Source organism: Drosophila rhopaloa, unplaced genomic scaffold, assembly GCF_018152115.1.
Source record: "Drosophila rhopaloa isolate 14029-0021.01 unplaced genomic scaffold, ASM1815211v1 contig_2, whole genome shotgun sequence".
In the NCBI taxonomy this organism is placed as follows: Eukaryota; Metazoa; Arthropoda; class Insecta; order Diptera; family Drosophilidae; genus Drosophila; species Drosophila rhopaloa.
The window spans coordinates 16,016,388-16,041,342 of record NW_025335083.1 but is presented as its reverse complement, the minus strand read 5'-3'; the positions used below and the strand labels follow the sequence as shown (position 1 = coordinate 16,041,342).

At 37.3% G+C, this 24,955-nt stretch overlaps 1 protein-coding gene across 3 annotated transcripts in view; it reads right to left on the bottom strand.

Moving 5' to 3' along the window:
* The window catches only part of LOC108037842 (rap1 GTPase-activating protein 1), an 89,033-nt gene that overhangs the window by 37,060 nt on the left and 27,018 nt on the right, over window positions 1-24,955 (bottom strand). For 2 of the 3 annotated variants that reach the window (XM_044459902.1, XM_044459903.1), the window contains exon 3: window positions 5,713-5,905. In XM_044459902.1, coding sequence (XP_044315837.1) covers window positions 5,713-5,905 — 193 coding nt within the window. Of the gene's footprint in view, window positions 1-5,712; window positions 5,906-13,645; window positions 14,099-24,955 lie in introns of those variants that run through there. The other variant, XM_044459904.1, reaches the window with a different exon arrangement.

Below are 24,955 nucleotides of genomic sequence, written 5' to 3'. Positions count from 1 at the left end.
TCAAAACGTTGAAAAATTAAAAAAAAGTACAAATCTTATTGACACTGTTTTATCCAAACACTTATAATTCATGTCCGGTTTAAATTATTCAGAGCTCTCCAGTGCTTTTGTTGCTTACAGTATTCTGTATACCCTCCATAAACACATCCAATTTATGATTGCTTCTAGCCTGACCTTGGCATTCAAGTCTTTAATTCTATCGTGCTATGTACCATATACTAAATATAGTTTGATATGGCACAAAGTCAATGGAGGCGACCAATCAACACGTCTGTTTATAAACAAATGTGACCAGAAAAGAAGAAAAGAAGTGAACGAAGAATATTTTGGTTAGGTTGTTATGAAATGCTTATAAGAGGTGCAGACAGAACCAAAAATGGGTGGATTATCAATTAAACTGGTATATTAACAAATATAAATATACATTTGTAGATTTTTAAGCTTTAAGTGTTGCAATTAATTAGGTTAAAACAAGATTAATTTATAGATTTATACTTATAATAAAAATATATACATAGATTGCCAGACCAATTATAATAGTTATTACTGTTAAAGTTAGAGCTAACTTTAGAGCTCCATTTTTTTATTTTTCAGAAGCTTCAATTACATTTCGAGTGCACATAGATGCCCCGTTTAATAAACACATATCTGCACAAGTAGATGGATATTAAGTTTGAAAGATGGATAGACAGAAAGATAGATCGCTGGCTTCCAGAGCGCTTCTCATGGTTAATTGGTTATGCTGAGCCCGCATCTGAAATCCGCCGCAGAGCTTTAAATTCCATGTGAAAGAGTTTTAAGTTGAGGTTTGCCTGGTTTTATTATATTTTTTTTACTTTATTTTTGTGGTTGCTGCCGCTGTCAGCTGGCAATCAACAACGAAGTCAGCGAGGCAGCAACAAGGTAAACATCAGAGACAGCGAAAAAGGGGGAAGGAGTGGACCCATGGGTTTGGCTGGGGAAAGGGGGCATGTGGGTGGATGACACAGCCCTAGGTTAATGTCAGAGATCCGCCAAAAAAGAAAAATAAGCCAAGTCGAAGGAAAATATTTTAAAGTTGCATTGTTCGCGAATGAAGGAAAGGCCATAGAAGAGGAAATTAAAAAGCCACGAATGAGTAACGGAAAGATTTCCACATGGCAAAGTTGAAGAGTGGCAGAAGGAGATATGAACTGGGAAAGATAGAGAGAGGCCGCATGCAACAAGCGGAAAATAATTATAAATTGTAAGTGCCACAGTGCAGGAGGGATAGAGAAACATACATTCAGAGTATCTTTTCGGACTGCTTGGTTTTTTTTTGGGATAATTTACTGGCCCGCTGTACGGATACGTGTAGGTAGATGATGGCGATAAACATCGCACATTTCTGACTTAGAATTCATACGTGAGAGAGTGTGTCGCCCTCTCAGTCTGTTTCTACACTGGAAATAATTTAGATCTGAATGATTTAATCTAATAAAGGCAAAAAAATGTTTTACCAAGAAAATATTTATATAAATTATTTAAAACTGCATTTAATCAGTTTTAGAACAGCTTATAAATGTCACAACTACATTTTATTTCCAAATAATATTTCCAAATAACTTTTCAGCGTGCTAAATCTGAATCCGGACAAGAAAATGTTTTTTTTTGTATAAATCAGTTAAAAGTTACATGAAAGGATTAATTGTTTTAACATTTTCTAAGAGTAGTGCTCCTATTTACTTTAAAAAAACAAACTAGCTATGCAAAAAAAAATTGGGCTAAACTCTGAAACAAAATTAGCTACATTTCCTTTTAATGGGTGATTTTGAACTCTTGACACAAGTATTTGTTCAACGATTCTTTTGCCACTGTGAATATAACAAAAACATATATTTCTTTTTTAAAATTTATTCTCAGTGAGCGCGGTTTTTCTACCACCGTTTCCCCGATTCTGAATGCAGCTCATTTTCATGGCACTGACTGTGGGAGTAGGTTGCTCCGGTCTCCGGGCCTTTCCTCTGTTTTCGGCCAGGTTTGCATGCACCTCCAGCCGGGGAAAGAGACGGCATTTGAGTTTGAGAAAGAGATGGGTGTATCCAGACGAGATGAAGGCGATGTCGTTGCGGCTGACGACCATCGCAATTAACAACTTCAACGTTCGTTGCATTTGCTGGGAGTCAAGTCCAAAGCGTTCGCCAGTGACTGCTCAACTGTGAGAAGAGGAGCGGAGAATCGGTGGGGTAATGAGAAGGGAAGAGGAAGAGTGAGTAGAGGCGGGCAGACAAATTGCACTCGGCGAGCACCACAAACTGAGACAAAGACATAAGAGACTTCTAATGTGTGTGCGGCTAAAAACGAGGGGAATGGGGCAAAAACCGAAGCCACAGTCCGTGAAAAATATGCAAGAAAAAGTCCAAAGCAACCGAAATGAAATGGCCAAAGTATATTTTTATAATGGGAAAGGAAGGGAATTAGGGAGAAAAGCGAGAGGAGCGGGCGTTGGGCATAAATTTCCAGCGAATCTTAGATGGCAGAGGGTTCTCCTCCATAAAACAAAAGACCCCAGATTTCCGGCTTCATGGGAATGCAGCAGAAAGGTGGAAAAGCGGCTAACAAAAAGATGGCCAAACTATGGTGCACCAAAAATATTAAAGATTTTGCTTTACAAAAAAACCCACCAATCTTCTAAAAATATTTTCTCAAAATATAAAAATGAATGTTTAAATTAAATATTTTTATCTTGAGAAGGAAGTTGAGTGTATATCTCGTCAAAAACAAAATTTGTTTTTTATTGTTTGAATTCAGAAAATGGTTATTGATAATTAAAGAGTGAATCACTCTTCCAAAAAATATATTTATAAAATATATATGTCAGGTTTAATCGATGGATAATGTTTAATATTAAAATATAAAATCCACATACACATCGACATTTTAGGTATTTTTGAAATTTCGATCAGGCATACCAATGGCTGACCCTTTTCTTTCCTTGTTTTCTGTGTAGGAAAATGCCAACCCTAAACAACTGCTGTTTGGGCAGCTTAATTAGCCGCAGAAGAGTGAAGAGGGGGTGGTAAAAAAGGTGTCCAACGGAATTCAAGCATACCCAAGCAAACCTTTATTAGCCCCAAAGTATGCAATGGGAAAAAACGTGCGAGAAACTATGCAATAGGGAATACGCAGGGAATTAAAATAGTAAACTAGAGAAAAGGAAGAGAAAAATCGTACTCAATGGCATGTATGGTGGGAAAAACTCCATGGGAAAAGTCGCTTACACTCAGGAATGCTTTCTTTTACGGCACGTGGCCAAACGTCACAGTTTGACAGTGACTGGCCTGAAACCAAATTCAATTTTCAGAACTTAAGCAAACACGATTTTCATACACAGTCTGAGAGTCAACCCAGTTTTGCCTCAAGATGCTAGACGAGACTTTATGCCAGACTTCTCTCCGCCTTTTTTCCCCTTTATTTTACTTTTACCCAAGAAAAGCCTGCATAAAAGGCACTCCAATGTGGATGAGGAGGCTGCGTCTTGAGAAAATATGGCATAGGCTTTCAAGGAGGCGGTGAGGGATGCGGGTTGCACTTTGCTGCACTGCAAAAACCACTTGAGGATAAAGGGTAAAGGGGACGGATGTTTTGCCTTTTGATATAGAAAAGTTTGCCTCCGAAATGGTTGCGAAAACTAAATTAAAATCTGAAAAGGCTTTGGAACTTGCGTGCCTGGCAAGCAGTAGGGCTACAAAAAAGAAGATTGGGAAAAAGCCAAACAGGAAGCCATATAATTCCTGAGGAAGGCCAAGTGGATTATGCTCTAGAAATTCGAAAACAAATTAAGCTCAAACTTTAAAGTTGAGGTGTTTAAATGGGACTTATGAAATAATGCAAGTCGGGCAAGTTATAAAGAAGATAAATAAATGTTTTGCTATTTCAGAGTATGACTTAACTTCTTGTTTTGGTGGATTATAATTTGATTCATTGTTTTGTTTATGTGAATATTTTGATGATTATAATTTTAAGAAGAAAAGTTTAACAAGTCACTTGAGCACAATTTAATACTATAAATTAGTTTTGTTTGGCTTTAGTCACCATTTTTTTCCCTGTTGATTCAATTACAAATTTTTTAATTGATTGAATTACATTGGAAATAATTTTTAACATTACTGCATAATAATTAATTTTGATAGCTTGTTTAATATAAATGAATTAAGTTTTAGTGTTTCAGAACTAAAAGTTTTTGGTTCAAATATTAATTAAAACAATTAAACAACTAATTAGTTTGTATAAATTTAAATTGCACGAAATATATATTTTTTAAGTTACAAAAATTACCAGCCCAACAGTATGCAATGCCATACGCCTGCCTGCCTGTGACTACGCTGGCGCCATGGTGTGGTTGTTTTTCGAACCAACATTAATGTAAAGTAATGTAAGGTAAAAATGTTTTTAAGACATAAATGGCGCCACCTAGGCGGTTGACAGTAGATATCTGTTAATACACTGTTATGACATAACATATGTTTATTAACAGAATTCGTAAACTAAAATTGAACTCAATAATTTATATTTAATTTAATTATTTATGACTAAAATTTAATTAATTTTTTTTAAATTAAGTTAAATTATTTTTTTTTATTTAAAACTAAGCTAATAAATTTTGCAATAAAATAGAGGAGACACACCTGACAGCTGCCAAAAACTTCAAAGACCGCAGCTGAATCGTAAAATTCGACATCAAACCAACCAAGCACTTAATCCCTGGCACCACACACCCGCACCCATAAGAATTAACCCATGACTGCCGTACAATTTGCCTATAAAAGCAGGAGACGGAAACAGAAAAAGACCACAACAAAGCGCAGATTATGTCAAATTATACAGATGTTTTGGAAAGGTAAAGTCGTTGGGGGTTTTTTTGTGTTAGGGGTATAAATGGGATAGGACTCCTCATATGAAGCATTGTTGTTGGCTCTTTGTTTCGATATAGGTTCGCCCACCATTTCGTGGCCATCAACCATTCCCCAATCATTGTCCCATTGGCAATTTTTATGGCTTGGCAGCAGTAAACTGAAATTTTTACTACCAAGAGTGCGGGAATGTGGTAATATTGCAACTGCAAGTTGGACTTTTATGGGTCAGTTCATCACACACTTAGATTAGTGGAGCATATGCCCAGGGACAAGGCGAATCCGAATGGGCCGATGACCCACGTTGGACAATTGCCAGCCGATTGTCGTAGGTCAGGCAGTGGCTTATCTTGATACCATGTAGGTGTGGTCTAGCAGGGTACTTTAAATGCTGTTTTAATGGGTCAAAAGGAATTAGGAAAAAAATCCAATTCAATTTAATTCAGTGGCTGCCATTTCTTTACTTTGTAACTTACATTATATCACAATCCAAACTAAATAATGATTAAACTAAAATATATTTTTCGATGGTCGTGTGGCTGTACTATTTTTATATATTGTTACAAGCTGATATATTAATTAGACTTTTTGAGTATTCGACTTTCTTTTAAATCTAAACTATTTAGTATACGTTTATTTTGAATAATATTTCTAGGTTGAGGAATTCAAGACTAAGTAATAACTTTGAATCATAATATATTATTACATATTATTTTCCTATGCTGCATTAATAGCAATCTAATTTCCTAAAGTCCATATAGGGCTTTAACTAGCTTCCCTTCTTCCTATAAAATACCCACAAGAAACTTAGGGTTCCGCTTTGCTGACTTTCTTTACCCACCTGAGAGAAGTATGCGGGCAGGACGCAGCGCTGGTCGTCGAGTCGCGAGCACTGCACACGCTCGAGCAGCTCGAAGAGATCCTGGGTGGCTCCGCGCAGGCGTTCCGGACTGTGGGTGACGCTGCCACTTCCACTTCCTCCGCCGGCCGACGGTTGCTGCTTCTGTGTGTTGGCCATAAAGGCATGCTGACGTCTGCAATGAATAAAAAACAGGAAACTTGTTAATAACACAGCACGCAAAGAGTCAATCACTGGAGCAGAGTTGGCACAGCTGAGCTTGAGATTCGCGAACATGCAATCTCTTCATGCATCGGAGACATCGGAGCATTTCACTGAACAAACTGAAGTGCCACATACAGGGGTTAACCTCTGACTTTGCCAGGGGTTAAGAATCGGTTTTGGTCTGCCCGCCAATTTATGGGAACAAGAACATGATCAAAAGTGCCACTACAGTGCTCAAGACTTCCGGACTTGGAGGGCTCATTGAGGTATTCTTTAAAGAACGATCGATGGTTTCGTAAGGAGAACGTTTAGAGGATGAATGCAATTGACTGCTCAGAAAAATCAGTGTCAAGAGAATTAGAGAACTCTAGGAAAACTAATTCAAATAGTTTTACTTTTAATTTAACAAACTAACAAAATTGTATACCTTTTTCTAAGTCATTTAAGTTTTATTAGCCTTCATGAAAAGAAACAAATCTTAAGCTTACTATAAGATATATTATATTATATTTTGTTAAGGTGAAATTAAATACTGCTCAAACAGCTAACTTTAAAATCACTAAATTGATTCGTGTTTGTAATAAACTCCCGCCTTTTCCATAACTTTCACTTAGTATTAAACCATTTCACATTTTTTCGCATTTCCCACTCCTCATTCAGTTTTTTCTAAGACCCGCTCGTCTGAAAGTCAAGAACTCTCTACGTATCCTGAAGCCTTTTCTTTGGCTCTTGGAACATTTTCGAGCTGCTCTCACGCACTCTAACAGAATTATGAGTGGCTACTTGAAAATATTTCTCTGTTCAGTTTCGAGTTCATATTTTGCTCGAGTTTATTGTCACTGACGCATATTTTTTTTTTGTCCTGCATGCTCTTGCTTTTTTGAGAAGTTTATGTTGACATACAAACGAGACGAACGCCTCGAAATGAACACAAAAACTTAAAAGAGGATGTTTACTCTGTCGTTGTGCAATGTCCTTTGACGTTGCTATTGCAGCTGCTCCTCTGCTCCACATTTTCCAAAATAGCAGAGGAGAATCTCTTCGCTCACTCACATCTCTGTTTATTTTTAACAAGAGGAGTCCGCTGCCTGACACTCGTAAATTAACACCTACCCATTCCCTTTGCCATCCAAATGGAGCTCGCATATGAAATGATGACAGTTATGGGAAAAGGATATCAAAAACACGACTGTGATGAGCCTGATTGAAGATGCAGAGAGCTCGACTTCTCCGAATGCATCTACGTGTTGAGAGTTCTGAAGTGTGTTGCGAGCAAAGTGGCGGTGAAAGTGGTATTTCGGTGGGTAATTGGAGATTATTTGGGGAAGGGGGTAAAACTACCAGCAGATGGGGTACATAGTCCCCATAGTCTGAGTTATAATGGGTTAATTTTATTTTGATGAAAGCAATCATGAACGTGACATGTTGACATTAAATTGAAACCTTGTTTTTTAAAATTTTTATCATCATTTTATCAATTTATTTTTTGTTACATTTTTTTATTCAAAACAGTAAAACCTCTTTAGCCTTCATCTTATTTCCCACTGAACTTAACCCATTTTCAAGGCAATAAAATTCAATCAATCAATAAGTTTTCATTGCTGTTCAGCTCTATAAATTTCATAAATCAGACGATTTGTTTTTCCTCATGTTTCTATGGTTTTACAAGCGGTGCAACATGCATTCTCGGATTTTACAACTATTTTTGTTATTGCTTGATCAAATGACGGGACAAAAACAATTTTATAGCATTTTTATGACAATTTTTCACATGAATTGTTCGACAATGAAATCAAATCGGTAACTGAAGAGAGGGAGGGTAAACGCGAGGATGCGGATTGCAGAAGTCAACTGCAAAAATGGCCCAACAATGGACCAGTGATGATGTGATGTGAACAGGGTTTTAACCTACAGTTATAATGAAATCTGATGCAGATGGAGGTTTCTTATTACTGAAACAAAAAAAAAACCACCCACCAAACAGACGTTTCCTGTGCTGCGGTTACGCCTGCGCTGAAAAACCTTTTCATTTAGCTACCTCATTATATGCACCCACCCACATAATTAAAACCCATTACAGGCAAACAAAAAGCGTTAATTCTGGAGGGGCGGCATCTTCTAGGGCTTTTCGGAAATGTTCATTAAATGCAAATTTATGGGCACCACCCACCGAAACCCCCTACATTCAGGTTCCTCACTCATTTGGCATGCGCAGCGCATTGCGCGTGTTTAAAGTTTAGCCGCAAAATGTGGAAAAGGAGGGGTTTTTGGGTGGTTCAGTAAAGAAAAACAATTACCACAACGAGACCTAGAGAAAAGAACAAAGCCATGTGGTGTTGACAGTGAAAGATAGATTACTTTAAAAATCCAAGAAGAAAGGGTTCTAAGGCTAGGAGTATAGAGTTATTTCCACAAAAGTTTTGGGTTAATATATTCCCAAAGAGTGGCGGTTGTGCTACGTGGGAAAAACACTTGGGTGAGCTGGAAAAAAAATCCAGAGAAAAAAACACAGGAAGAGAATGAAAAAGAACACCTTGCAGCCCGCAGTGGGAAATGCCATTCTGTGGCAAGTCAAGTTCTTTTAAACATTGTTTTTTGGCCATTCCCCAGGCGCTAATTTGAAACGTTTTACCAAAGATATTTTCCCCCTTCTCAATGTGTGTGTATGCCATATTTCCGAGTGAGAAATTACAGGAAATGTCCAACCTAAAGGAAATCAAGTCCCAAAGGACAAAAGGACACACACAGAGACATTCATGCATTTCACAGCTAATAATGGGTCAGGCAAACTGGAAACTAGAGCACTCACAGATAGCATCGCAGTTGGAGAAAAGCGGGGAAATGCCTGGGAGAAAGGGAGAAAAGCAGGGAGCGATGCACTCGCTCCGATAAGCGGACAGGCGACATGTCAAAGGATACTCGCATGGCACCAAAAAGTCAAAGTTAGGTCCTTTAAGGGGTCGTTGTACTGGTCAGGCAGAAAATAAGGGCAGCACCCTGTAATTAATACTATCCCGAAATGTCCCCCGGAAATTTATCTAAAAACTGAGTTAAAAAGGCAATAAATTAACATTTAATTTGTGGAATAGGTGTATCAAAAGGGTAAGAACTAGAAGGACTGGATAAATAATTTCAACATTATAAATTGTATTAAATAGGTTCAAATTGTTTTTTTTTAAATAGTAGATCTTAAAATAGGCTTCCGCAGTAAGTTCCTTTTCGCATTTATGATTAATGGCTGCTAAAGATTGCAAAGTAACTGCTGAGAAAATAGCCACGGAAATGAACGGTTGAGTTGGGAGTTTTAGGGAAATGGGAAAATCTGCATTTTCAGGGATGGCCACACCCTATTTCTTCGCCTGGCCAGCGGTTCCTCCCCCTGCTCATTCTCACATTATCCCGAATGTCGCGACTTCCGCGCCTCGTGAATTGTCATTAAAATTAGTTCCAAGACAGCCGCTGAGATGCAAGCAAAAAGGATTCGCTGGCAAGTTTTTCTCATTTCCGCTGCCGGGTGGAAAACTTGCCTCTGCCCAGTTTCCTTTTGTCTATTGGAGAGAAAATCCTGGCAAGGGGGTTGTACAATACGCACACAAAAAGAACCCGTTTCCCCTTTCGTTCAACATCATAAATGCAACACGTTCCAGACACTCGAAGTCCTATAAAGATGATATCCTTTTTCTTATCCTGGTACAGCCAAACCTTTCTAAATTCAGCTCATTTTCCCTTTCTTCCACTTACCTGAGTTGGTCTCATAAATTAGCCACAAATTTGCCGGAAAAGTTTCATCCGGCGACTTTGAAAAAAGTTTTATTGGCTGAATCGGGTTCTTTGCCTGATTTACATATTTTTAATCGTCCAGCGCATTATTTCACCTTTTTTTGGGGTAAAAATTACACAATTTCTTGGGTATTTTCTTGGCAAAACTTGTTTTTCCCATTATTTGCTGACAGATTTAGGAAATTTATGGCTGCTCGATCGCAGGAAAGAAAGTTTAAGTGAAAGTGTAGCCAAGGATAAGAAATATTTATTAGAACATTTCAGGGAACAGCTGTCCGTGCGGTCAGTGGATAAGATTTTCCCAGAATCGCTTTAAATTCTAAATTGACATAAAGGGACTAAGTAGACCCAAATTGCTGCCAGTTTTGGAGGAAAAGGGAATAGGAAAAAAGGGTTTTTAAGGTGACTTGTAGGCCAGGGATTCTAGGCAGTAAAACGATCATTACGGTAGAGTTCAATTCTTCTCTTGGGATGAATTTCAAATGGGATAGTTGGGAATGACCTTTGAAAGAATTAGTAGAGAGTTCAATTGTAGTAGCAACCTCTGCATTTTTACATTTGGACATTTCAAAGTTGAAGGCATCATAGGTCAAGCAAAAAGATTTAAAATAACAATTTTTAACTATTTCTTATTAATTAACTGATTATTTTAATTAAAGGAAACCATGTTGATTTCCCCTATAACCAACAAAGTCATTGCATAATGAGCTTTTTGCTAAAGTCTTGATAAATATGCAGAACATATACTTGTAAATATTCGAAAAAGGCGACTCGAACAACGTCAACAACCCATGTATTCTGGCCACCTTTTCCCAAACAAGTCTACTCCCCACATTTTGATATACCTCTCTCGATTCCTCCACTTAGTTCGCCAGTCAAGTTCAATTTGACACGCAATTGCTGTCGTTGGGGAACTACAGAAAAGGGGGTTCAGAACAACCTGTTGTTGGCCATGTTTTCCTCCCGTTTCGGCCACTGCAAATGCTGCATGAAAATGCTGGTAATAACCGTTTAAACGTTGATACTTTTAATGCCTCTTACAGGTGGGGTACTCGATAGTGAGGGGGTCTGCTTCGGGGAGGGGTGATTCCAGCTGAGCCACTTTGCATATTAATGAAGCGCGTCACTCAGTCAGTTAGCATGGCTATTTATAAGGCCACGAAAGGCTCTGTTTTTGTCTTGGCCTTCTTCCCTTTATCTTGCACTCGCGAAAATTACTTGTTTTAAATTTAAGAAACATTTATTTAGATTAATTTGATATCTTCAAAAATGTTAAATACATTTTTTAGTTACATTTTTACAGTTAAACAATTCATAAATATATTAAAATCTATAGGTTATGCACATTTTGGCAGTTAAAAAATTAAAAAAGTATTTGCAAAAAAATATAATAATTTTAAAAACACTTTATAATCTTTTTATATCAATAATAAACTCTTAACTTTTTCAAGTTACAAACAAAAATAATTCCATTGTTGAATGTGTAGTAGCTTTTCACCTAAATTAATTGTTATGGGGCTAACTTTAAACTTTAAAAACTATTTTGTTAAGTGTAGCTGAGTTCCATGGCCTGGAATTAATGCAGACAAGGCACGCGCTTTTGCAAAGTGCACGTGCCGAGCTATAAACTCCTAATTTCCATACATCCCCATTTTGGCACCTTACCGAAAAATCGTTGACAAAAATTTTGGCGCGCTTTTCCTTTTAGCCAGGTGTCGGTGTTCGCACACCTTAGTCATAGCTTTATAGCTTTATGACTTTGGCTAATAGGTTGGCGTACAACATACAACATACAACATCCAACCCCCTGCTCTCAACTCCCCAAATGTTATGTGGGCGACAACAAGAAGGTCGCGACTTGCAATCTTTGGTGTCAAATCTTCGCCTCGGGGTCTCGTTAATTTCCAATTATTGCCAAGCCGTTGGAACGATGTGGGTTGCTGTAGCGGGATTGCCTCATGTTGGTTCAACTAAAAATAAACATTATCCATTGTAATCGCGCCAATGGAAATTAGCAACGCATTTCCGCCATAGCCAAAAATCCGACAAAATCTGCGACATTGAGGGATGGCCGGCTTGACGGGATTGAGGCGATTGATGGATGGCCGTATTGGGCTGATTAAATTAAATGCTTAATTACTAATGTGAAGCAAGTCCGTGTTAGTGGGTTAAACGTTGACGGGTGATTATTACCGCACTCGGGGATAAACACGCTGGTAGCGCGCTAAAAATCGCGCCAGCGATTCGCACGCGACTTTGCGGAGCCAATATATATTTTTTATTATAGCTCTTCTGAAGTTGGCCCTGTCATAATGTGGGCTTATATATATTGAAATTTTAACGGTCTCATTAACGTAGAATCTTAAGTAAGCTCTAATGATTTTCGCATGCAACATAAAATTGCTAGCGATTTCTAAGCGACTTGCCCGCGTTTTATGCGGCCTAATTTATATTGAGTCAGTTTCTTGAAAACCAGTTTGACTCTTTCGAGCGCGTTTTTCTTTGAGTATTTTCTTCTTTGTGCTCAAAAAAGACACAACTAAAAAAATCACTTCCCCCAACGTTTCTTTAATTTAAGATCATATAAACAAATTTTGCAAAATAAAATTAAGGTATAAAAAGATGCTCGCGATGTGTACTGCTGGCGATATGCGCGCGCTTTTTTTCCACATTTGTCCGCTAATAAAACGCCTCAAATTATTTTGATTGCCTGCTAATGCAACTTCCTCCACAACTGCAGACTTCTAATTATGTTGGCTGCTGTTGCTGCCGCCGCTTGCATGTCTTTTGACCATTTACTACCAGCGGTTTAAGTTAACCCCGCATCCCGCGCCCCGGAAACAGTTGTCTGGGTGCGGGCAAAGTTTGTTAAGTAGGAGTTGGGCAAATTGTGATTGCACGTCTGCGCACTGTTTGAACTCCACTCCGAGATCTTGGACCCCGAGGGGTATACCCATTTTGGCCAGACGGATATGCATGTGTGGGATTGGCTTAACGGTTTCTTCTTATTTATAGATTTTCTACCCGATCCCAGCCAATTGATAATCACAGAAGTTCCTCTGTTGACTTAGCTGACTTGCAAAAAATAAATCCGCAAAAAAAGAAGGCCTAACGAGGGTGCGAAATAAAAAACGCATAAAGGGTTAAGCCATATCACCTTACACACATTCCCTGCAATTTTACCCCTCTCTCCCAGCTGTTAGGGTAAGGAAATGGGAAAACCATCATCATCATCAGCACCATCATTCATTAATCATAAATTTAATTAACAAAACAGCCTAAGAAAATGACAAAAAGGTTTTCCTTGGCCTTAAGGGTTTTAGAAAACAGGATCTTCGCATGGTCTTAGATATCCCTTCCCGATAATCCATAACTCATTCGCGATTTTTGCGGTTTGTTTTTCACGCGGAACAAACAAACCCCAAAAACAAATGACATTTGACAGTTTGCAAAAAAGGGAAATAGGGGATAACGGATATTTGCATATTTTATGCATTACGCCTATTTAGAGCGCACTCCCAACTCCCTCCCAATCGCAATCCAAATCGCAATCCTGTCGAGTGCATTATTGGCAGGCATACAGGGCTAATTAAGGCCCATTCCAAATTCAAATGGCAAATCAAATAATTTGCATAATTTTTGCATATGTCACAAAGAGACATAAAGAGACATAATATGGATAGAGGGAATTCTGTCAATATTTGCTTACATGACATTTATGCCTAGATATGGAGGTTTAATGAATGGGTTTTGTTTGGCAAATGAAGGCGAAAATAGATTACTAGTAACGAGATCAACGTTAAATTTTTTTGTATAAATAATCCAGTTCAATTGAGTTATAGCTTCTATAACTCTTTTTAAGAACTTAATATTGTTGTTTTATAAAACCAATTTTTTAACTTTTAATCTATATTATAAAATGTATACATACAACAGATTTTTCATATAGCGTTTGCGTGCCACCAATGTGTATGATTCCTTGTGTGTATGCGTTAAATATTTCATTTTGTTTGAGATCAGTTTTGAGATTTTCGAACAGGTAGAAATGCTCCTTTCTTTTGGTCAGGTAAAATTAAGTTTCCTTTTTGTTTGCTTAGGTCAAGATTTGCTCTTTTTCTTTTCTTTAATTTTTGAGAGCAGGTAGCTTAGAGTTTATGAATTAGGATAGGTTAGGATTTATCCTTAGATATTGCACTGTGAAGTTAATACTAAATTTGATTAACAAAACTTGTATAGTTCCCCAGTTTTCGTTCGGTATCTTTGAGATACATTCGCACTGTTCGTTTTGTAGTTTATTTTTGTTTCGTAATTATTGCTGCGAACTTGACCCACTGAATCGACACGGAACCCGATTATATATACAACCTAACCGCACGAAGAATGTTTTTAAACTGAATTCTGTGCGTTGGCAAAAGTGGTTATGGGTCTTCGGAGTTGTAGTTTCAACCCCCGCTTTGAAGCATGTTCGATCGCTCCGATGCACAGTGGGTAATGAACATAAGAATGTTCGATTACCAACTTAAGTGCAACATGTTTTTACGCACAAACAATAAAAACTTTTATTGATAATTAAATTTGATGTTCTTTATTTAATATTTTAGTTATTAAAACCGGAATTTTACTAATTTAGATTTCTAAAAATCTAAATGGTAAGACTTAATTCTTGTTTGTTCGAAACACATTTTTGGAAAGACTCATTAATTATTTGATTGAGAAAGTTAAAAATGTATTACATTTAAGAAAAATTGTTTTTAAAATATAAATAAACATAAATTTTACTATTTCGATTTGTGAAACACTGGATCCGTCGGCCAACTGTATGATGTTGGAGTTGCGAGTAAGCTGGTTTTAACCCCGATCACCAGTCGCATGTTCGATGCGAACTTGAACTTGTGCCGACGTTATCAAGCCATTATTTGATACCGGTACCGGATACGAGCGTGTCACAAAAGGCTCGGACTGGCTTTATGTTTTATTTCGTTTTGGGGTTGGCCCCTGTCCATTTCCAGCTCCGAAACAATAGGCCTATGCCTATGGGTTCTGTTCATGGAGTTCTCCTCTACAATTTCATAGCCAACTTGGTTGCGGCACATGCGAAACACGCAAAACAATAGGATTGTACACCTCTTTTGTGCGCAGTGGAGAATAAGTCATTAACACCTGAACTGGACGCAGGCTCACTGAACTGACAGATCAGATATCCAAATTAAGGAGATATTGGGTGGCTATGGGTGTGATATCAAATAAACGGATTCCACATGATGAGAAATAAAAGGGTGACAATGTCTAGGTTTAAATTTATTAGGAAATTAAATTTTAAAAATTGTGAATTTAATTTTTATTAAAACTAATATTATGATTTACTTGATTTTCTGGAAAAATTGTTAAGAATACTTGAATTTACCTATTAATACCTATTTATTTAATTTATGGTTGTGTTTTATTTTAACCTAAAATTATTCACTTGTTAATTCGATAACTTTTCAGCTATACCTCTATAAAACTATTTGATGTTTTCCTTAATTATCCCATGCTGTCGTACCCCAACCCATCTTCCATCTAATGCCATAATTAACGTAGACGTTGTAGCTCCTTCTTTTAGACCTATTCATCTGTTGCCTCAACAGTCCACACCTATTTCGTATACCCCAACGTGAACCCAAACAACAGCTGACCTAATGCTTACGATCAGCCTAATAAGTAACTCCTCAACCTTATCATTAAAATTCAATTCAATTTCTTAAAGGTAAACCTTCGCATCAATTCCATTTCCACTTCCTCTGGCGCTACTTTGTATCTTTCGTTTTCGTATCGGAACCTTTTTCAGATCTGCTCCCATTTGCAACGCTTTATTAACCGTGTTTTCGTTTAGTTTTCCTTTTCTATTTTTTGTTTGTTTCTGGAGTGCAAGTCTTCATCTCGAGTTTATCTGTTGCCCATAACTTTCTATCCATTGTTTCTATGGCCTAAGAAACGCGTCTTTTTCCGATATATCCCTCTTTTCCCCTTTTTGTTGCCCTAGCTGAGGTTTTAATGGTCGTTCCGCTAGTCACTCAACGCTCAACACCTCATAATTCTATTGTCTTTCGACCTGTCCCGAGTTTGTTTCTTTTGCCGTGTGTGAGTTTGCATACATAATCATGATAATCAGCGTCTTTGGGCTCGCTTCTAGGCTTCCTCCCCTCGTTAACTTCACTTTCTGCTGCTGCTTCTTCTTGGCTAGTTTATTTTTCTTACTTCTTCTCTTTTTTTATAAATTATGCAAATTTGTCGCCAGTCGACGACGCACTCCACCCAGATTTTTTTCGCTCTTAGAATGTGTTTTTTTTCTCTATCTTTTTATGATTTTTTAATTTGCAGCTCACTTGAAAGTGAGGTTCTCTTAGCTCTCTCTGTGTTATTTTATTCTAATTGTCATCTCAGGTGTCAAAGGCGCCTGCGCACGCGTTTCTCACCCCAAAAAACGAAAAAAAAATGCGAGTAGGGAAATGTACAGGGACACACCTAACCCTTCAACCCTAAAAAATAGCACTCACAATTTCGTTTTTTTGGGGTGAGTACATAGAAAAATCTTTTTTTTTAGTTTGAATTTATAATTTCTAGTCCAATATTGAGGGCCCCCTTTTTTACGTTCGTTATGATTTGTTCGCTCAATTGGTAGAGTTTGATTTGTAATCCTCTTTTTCTGGGCGAAAATGTGAATTTTGAATCAAATTTACATAATTTTATGAATTTTAATGTGCGGCAATTGCCAGAAACAAACCATAAAGAATTCAACAAAATAAACTATACATTTGTCAGGGTATAGGCAGATTCTTTGAATACTATTATGAGATACATTTTTACGCCTGTGAAGGAGGTGGTAACTCTGGTTTGGGTGAACAATGAGTACAGTTTTTTCTGTGGGTTTTATTTTATTTCAGACTATCGTATTTTTTAAATCATTACAAAAATATTTTTGATAAAAACCTAAAACCTAAGGGATGTTTACAAATACATACGAAACTTAAATAAACTAATTTTTCCCTTAGAACAAAATCGTTCTTGTATTATTTTTGATGTACCCCTATTTTGGATAGAGCACAAGTTTCTTTTCACAAATTCATGACATTTTCCTGTCATTTAACCCCTCATCTGATTGTATATTCATTGCCCTTTGTAACCCCAGCCCTATTTGACCATGACATTGATAGCAGACATTAACCCATGACTAACTAATTTCGACCGCCCCCTACCGAAAAAGAAAACAAATTCCCAGGCAAAAAAGCGAAAAAGCTAATTCATTTCAATGAAAATTTCCGCAATTACAGAACGAAATTAAATGTTAGAAATGTTCAACGGTTCTGTATTTTTTTCATGCAGTGGGTCTGTGTGGTGGGTGGTGCGTGGGAAGGAGGTGGGGGGAGGCTGTTAAGGGAGGCTGTCAGTCAAGCAGACGCCGCTGCAGCAAAGTACATTAACCCATGCTGTGGAGGCCCCACTCGAATGGGAATTGCTTGGGGAAGGCTGTCGCCGAACCGCCCCACATCCACCCCTTTCACCACCCCCCAACCGCACCCCCAAAGGCCACTCAAGGGGGGGAGGAAGAGAAACAGCCACAAAACGGGAGCGACAACGACACCCTTTGGAAACATTTCTACTGCTGATTTTATACGAGTGTGTCGACAGTTGAGGTCAAAATAATAACTATATGTTACAAACTCAATAATAGTTTTAAAAATCAATTTCAAAAAACATTTATTAAAAGTTAATGATGAGATGCTTGTTATGTCCTGCACAAAAAAGTTGTTCATTAATTCAAGGTCACTTGATAGATTATTATTAAGAAGTAAAATATCTAAATCCAATCAAAATGAAGAGAAAAATGCACAAATATTTTTTAAGTTTTGTTTAAAGCAGAAGGATTGATAATTATTATTATTAATAAACCTATTAGGCTTACAAATTATTTTAAGCTTTCACAATTGTTCGAATAAAAAATAAATGAAGATTAATTTGAAACAATCTATAATATCAGTGTAGAATGTGCATATCATAATTATTTTTTTTTTAATCCTGAATGTCTGATTTATTGTGCTAGATTGTGATTTTATTTTTTTTTTGTTTGGAAGTGTGGTGTATTTAGTTAGGTATGTAGATTTCCATGCTACGCTTGTTAATTTGCTCCAAATGCGCGGGAAAAAATGTAGAGCAGAGAGGGGTTAAAGGTACAGGAAACTAAAATACTGAAATACTATGAGGGCAATATACATTCTAAGGATTTTACACATTTTAAATAAATAATCTAGTATTCCTTTTTTCAGTTATTTTTCCTTAGTGTAGCACGGAAATATGAATTCAACATTTACACCTTCCCATGATTTTTGTACCCCCTTAAGTTGAGCACTTGCTGCATTGGCGCATTTTTGCAATGTTTCCGTTTTGAATTCACTTTTCATTCCCCTGTTACCCCTTTCTCTTCCATTCCAGCCCCTATTTTCCCCTTAAAATCCCCAACCCTTTTGCAAATTAACAAACCGAGTTGAGCTTCGTCCTGAGTTCAGGAGCTGCGAAATGCAAAATACTGCTGAAACTGTCTCGCGAGTGTCTCGGCTTTTCCACCTAAATCAACCCCACGCTTTTCCACTTTTCCTCTAGGCACACATAATTAAAACGTCATCGCCGCTGTTGTATTTGTTGCTGTTGTTGGTATTATAGTCAGCGCTTTTTGTTCGCTCCTCGGGGGTAAAGGATATTATATCAACTTTGCCAGCAAGGAGCTTCGTGGGCCATCAGGAGGTTATAAATGCGTTTTTCTTACAAAGACTCCGCGCGAAATATATATTTATTTGTAAAGCCGCTAGTTTTCTGGAATTGAAAGAACTGATGGAAATATGGATTTCTTAAACTTGTTATTGTCTGCAAGATCCCTTGTTTGTAAGTATTAGATGCAATTAGAATATACAAGTATAAATATGTTATTTGAATGCAAGGCCGAAAGTTTAGTGCAATTATTTAATTACATTTATCTTACCACCATTGAAGAAATAAATACTTTATATAGATTTTTCAAATATTTAGATTAAGGGTATTTTAACTTCGTTAAAGACGGAGCACGTCCCTTCGATATAGCTACCTTAATAACAAGCGAGTCACTTGAACAGGTTCACACGACTACCAATCCCATTCTTCCTTTATAAATCACCCCTAGAATTTCCTCATTTAATGAAATTTAAGCAGCCCCCTACCAACCTACTACCTCTTCAGCCGCTTCGAGTTTATAAGCATACTCATTGAGAAATTATTTTCTCTCAGTGCACTGCAGACTTGGCAACTTTTTGTTGGGGAGTGGAGCAAAGAAAACACAGTGGTAGAATCCTGCTGGCGGAGACTGTTCTTGTGGGCTCAACCATTCAGAAAGGCTGAGTTCTTGCATAATTAGAATGCATCATGTTTGGGTTCTGCATCAGGGAATTCAGGCAATCATTCGGCAAATTTCGACAGTTTTCGAATAAACTAATTTGCTTGCAAAATTTGCATATTGGGCATCGAATGTCAAATAAACTGGTTTCGATCGTATCTTTCAGATAGCATTGAAAAATGAGAGTTCAATAAAAACGGAGAGGTCGAGTTGAGGGGTTAAAGAGCCAAAACGACAACCAAGTTGAGTCTGTGTTAAAGAGGAATAAAAATTCAACATGCGGGCCCCGGAGCAAATCGCAGACAGTGAACACACACAGAACCTTCTCTTATACACATAAACAGTGCAGTGTCCCTACAATGCATTGTGAACACTCTGGTAGAAAGGGAGAAAAAGAGTGGTTAATAAGGAGAAAGAGGAGGCAGTGAGTCCTTACAAGTACGCAGACAGGCCGTTTTGAAGGGAAAAAGGATGTCTTCTTAATGGAAACGAAGTTAAGATACTCTTAGAAACTTAAAGTATTTTGTTTGAAGCTAGATGTAATTTTAAATAATTGATGCAAAAGAGTACCAGCTTAAAAGCATTATTTTATTAACCAGTTTTTTTATTTATATTGACTTATTTCTAAATGATACACTATTGGACTCCCATCTTCAATTGCTGTATTGTAAAGGCTTTTTAAACAAAAATTTTACAATAGAGAATTACAGAAAGGGTGCTTTAAAAATGTAGAGTATTCTATAGGAGGCAGACAGTTACGCAGTGGAGGTACATTATTTCATCAACGTTGACAAACTCATCGTGAAGCGAAGTCGGACATATTTAGATCTGGATGTCCTGGGTGTTTTGTGTATCCTGTGCGAATGTCCTGTGTGTGCAGGGCCCATGCAAATTTTCTGCCACACGCCTTTAAAGCCAATTTCAAGGCACCTCCTGGCTCATTCGCTATCCTATTTGTATTTGCCTGTTGTCCGGAGTTAATTTTTTCAATTAAGTGAGCTCCTGTCCTGCTGGTTTTCCGCTCTACCCACTGGCCTTTCCAATTTAATTGCTCTGCACTGGATATATGCAAAATAGCAAAAAGTTTTCCGAGAAAGTTTCCGAGGCTTAAGCCATTTATAGAACTGAATGGGACTCCTGCAATTTCCCAATCCCCCCCCATCACCCAAAAAGTCATCCGTCCAACAGTCAAAAGTCACAAGTGGAAAAGCTTCTGTATTGCGATGATGCTGGGAAAATTCTGCACTTCGACTTTCAACTGGCTGGCAGGAAAGCCAATAATGAAATTATATTAGCAATATTCCTAGAAGAAGATGGGAAAAGGGGAAACGAGCTACCCCAAGGCCAAAACGGAAAAGTTTTTGTAGAAGGAAATGCATCAAGTTCTGCAAAGGCAGATAGTTTATCTCGGAGATGGATCTTAATGAAAAGTTGTCCCGGAATAGAACACATTTCTCCTAATTTGGTGTTGAAATCGGACAATTTTAATTAATTTTCCAAGATTCTTAAATAAAAACGTTGTCTTATACAGAAAACATATATTTTGATAAATTAAAATATAATCCAATTTAATTTGTGTTAATCATCGTTTTTGTTGAAGTATTAAAGGACTTTTCGTCAAATTTAAAACTCGTAAGATAAAGTGCCCTTTGCATTTTCCTCTGAAATATTTATGGTAATTAATTTTTTCCTTTGCCTAATGATCCGTGACCTGTATGTGTTATCCTTGACACCCTTGAACATGTGCTAACCATTTTCCGATAAAACAAAAACCGAAATGGGAACAGAAACAGAAATACATTGGGGAACGTGTCACAAAATGTGTTTTTAATTTGCCCAACTCATGCCAGGGGTCAGGTGTAAAATGCACTCTCCTTTTTAGCGGATTCCACATGGCGACCACACACGCTATCCACGCCCACCGCCTCCCTTTTGTTTTGGCCCCATAACAAGCTGATTTTTAATTGCCTGACATTTTGGCTCGTTAGCGGCGGGAAAATTGCAATAATTGATGGCAAACAAATATATTTTAATTAATTTCAATGAATGGACGACAGAATACAGGGCATCCCACACCAATTTCTTTTTTTGCATAGCACATCCCATTCAGTCTGTATTTTATGGCCGTGCTCCTTGGCTCATTATTAAAGCCACCTTTTGTGGCTGGTTTTTATGTCTCTTCCACTCGGGTGGCCTCAAAAGGTGTCTGAGAAATGGGAGTGTTCCATTTAGAACAGCTCTTCAGGTGTCACTTGAGTGCCTCTTCATAACTACTAATTAAAATTGCTTATGCCGTATATGAGACTACGGTTTATAGTCCACATTTCACTCTCGCAAATTGATTGAATTAGGCTTAAATATTAATGAGTTTTAAGTATACTTCACTCATAATTTGATTGCCATGTTTTCATGGGGGAAATTATTCATAATATTTGCTCTGTCAGAGACACACAGGCTTTCCTTTATTTTCTCTTTGGCTCCAGCATCCAAAAATAGACTTCAATTTGTGCCAAATTTATGAAAATGTTTTTTTTTCCTCCTCACCTGTGGCCAAGAAGAAGAAGAGGATCCAGGCTCTGTGGAGTTATCCTCCTTGGGTTTTCGTTCATTTCTTGGCCTCTAGGGTCAGCTGGTCCTCCCACTTTCTTTTCCGACTTTTTGCGTTGTCATTCCACTTTGACTGGTCATTTCTCATTTCGGCTACTACGCATTCTTTATTCCTGGGCAGATATCCTGTCCTGTGTGGGAGGCTGACAGGTGGTGGGGAACAACATGAACAGTGTTCTGACCATTTTAATTAAACTTCAATTTATTTTATTGCAATATTTATCGCCTCCTGGGCATATGAAATAGGCCATTTCATTTTACTCGCCGGGCAACATTGTAATTAGAAAAGGGAAAGGTTGCAAAGGGCAGAAGATAAAAGGAGTAAAGGAAAGTGGGTGGCAATTCGGTAAAACTTGATTTCAAATTCTCTCAGTAAAATCGTAACCTAATTTTAATCTAAATTATGAGTTCTTTAATGGTTTATAATTGGAGTAATAAGACTTGGAAGTTGTCAAAAGCTTAATTTCACTTTCTTATTAACATTACGTTTAAGGTAGGTTCATCTTTATAACAACAATAAATATTACAAAGAATGTATGGAAATAAAGGAGTTATTATATCTTAAAACATAAATGCATTTAAATAATAAAGTAATTATTTTAATGGCGTTAAAAACAGTAAAACATTATTTTAAGTTGATTTAAAGGGATTGTAAAACGATTACAGACACATTTAAATTATGAAGAAAATGTTGATTAACTGAAAACTTATTACAATAGGTCTTTATTAATGTAATGTAATATAATGTCATTGAATCTGATACAAGTCACTAACTGAGAAGGGTTCTCTGAACTCAGCCTGATATTTACCATCCAATCTTCAGGCTCCAAAGAACTCTGACTTGAAAAATCTCTTCCCAGGAGGCCATGAAACATCGCCCTTTATGAAGGCAAAAACGCATGACCGAACAAGCCAGGGTTCATTGGAAGCGATAAAATATACATACGACATACAATATACACATATTGCAATTCCAGTTCCCAGTCCCATGACTTTCTTATCAAAAGGCCTGGATGGCGACAAGTTTCTCACGTTTTATCGAGAATCTTTTTTGCTTTTTTGAAGGCAACAAAAGTTTCATCGTCCTGGACATATTTCTTGTATTATTTGTTGTCTGCTGTATGACAGGCAAACCCACAACACTTGTGCCAACCACTTGATATTGCTCTGTGGCATACATATATCCACCTCTTTCCATATGCCTCTGCCCGTATCTTTCTACCTTGCCTTTTTTTTTCCATAAATATATATCTGTGGCACGCAGCATCTTTGCCACATTACCACATTTATCAATAAAGTGCTCGCAGTATTGCAACTTCGAACCGGTGAAGAAGAGGGATCCCAACCAGAGGGAGATAGCTAGAGGTAATGGTTGGGGGCGTGCCATCTCTTTCCGACAGTGCCTGTGGCAGTTTTGCAGTTTGCAGTTCGCAATTCGCACAATGTCCCGTTATCTGGCTACTGCTGTTTGACAGTGGGCGGTTTTATGTTTCGGTTTTCGGTCCCAGCTTCATCGTTTGCCGCCTGTCAACAGCATAAATAATATTCGGAGAAGTGTGAAGGAATGCGAGACAGTGCGAACCGCCAATGGGCAAAAATGAGATAGATTTGGAAAAAGTTCAAGCGGAGAGCCAAATACGCTTTCCAAAAATAAGATTAAAAATAAACCATTAAAAAAATATAGTTTATTCAGAAGAATAACTTTTTAACTAACTTAGGTGAGATAAAATTAGAAATGCGATTTCATTTTTTAATCCCATTTCTATGAAGTTGTACGTAACATTGCCCTTCTATGCGATTCTCAATTAGTTGAACTAAGGATATTTTAAAACATTAGTACATAAATTAAAGTACTTAGTGATATTTGTAAAACTTCAGAAAAATTAGTTCCATTTATAAAATAGATTTTGCCATCTGATAATTTTAATCAAACCTTAAACCTTTGCAAGAAAAAAACTCTTCAATAAATTGTAGTTTTTAACAAGGTACATTAGTCTGCCAATAGTTAACATACCCCAAAAAGCAACGTCACTGCTGACTGAACATTGCATATCAGGGCACAAATATTCAATACAATAAAATATTTATTGAATTACGGAAGCTGTCGCCGTGATTCGAGAGTGTTTCGCTTTACGCTTACCAAGTTCGGTATAGTTTTGTGGGAACGGATGGTTTGGGGCGAAAAACAAGACGTTACAGCTAGTTATTATTTGCTTCATGGGGAAATTATTGGTTTTCGCTGGAAGCTTATTACACACAGCAGGCAATCAATTCCTAAGGTCAAATTTGAATTCCATGAATTTGAAATAATTTGCTTACCTAAAAGAAAAGAGAGAGAGAAACATAATCAATTTGGGTTTCTTAAATATAGAATCAAGAAAATAATCCTTAATTAGGTAAAGCAGTACAATTTAAAAAAAAATGAAATTCTTTACAATATTGATGGACGGATTTAATCTTACAATCCCATTTATATTTTCCATTAATATTTATTGTTGCTTAGATGAAGAGAATTGCAGTGCAATCTAGCAATTAAAAGTGATGAGAGATGTTTTAAAAAATCTATTTCTCAATCGTGAAACCTTAAGAGTTATTTGATAGCAATAGTTGACATGTTGAAAGCGACGCCAACTAATTACCAAGTGAACTTCTAAGGGTTCAACTTGGGGTCAGACTTCAGTCAGACTAAAGACACTTCCTCTCCTCATCACTCCCATTTTCCCTATTACTTCCGCTCCACCTCCCCAACTTCCTCTGTTTGTCTGCCTTTCGGCCACTTCTTAGCCGCTTTCCGTCTGAGCTTTAATTTTGCACTTCCGATTGTTGGCCAAGAGCGCCAGAGCAGCAAAAACAAAAGTAAACAACGAAACATTCAAAGACGCCTATTAATTTTCTTTTATTTGCCGGGTCTTTCTTATGTTTTGTTTTGTTTTTTGTTGAGCAATATTTTATTGTTGTCTTTGCAGCGCTGCTCAGTTGATTTTTGGCAACAATTTTTGGAGCCACTTTGTTGCTGTTACCAACAACTATATTAGCAGCAACAAATTTTTTGTTTTGTTGTCGGTGATATAAGTTAAATGTACCCCCTCCCCAAATTCCCCGCCCGCTGAATGGTTGAGCGATTTAGCGGCGATTGCATCGCATATATCGCATTTAAGCCAAAATGGTCGAAATGTTGCAACATTTTCCACATTTATTCACGCGCCACATTTAGTTGTTGCTTTGGGCTTGTTG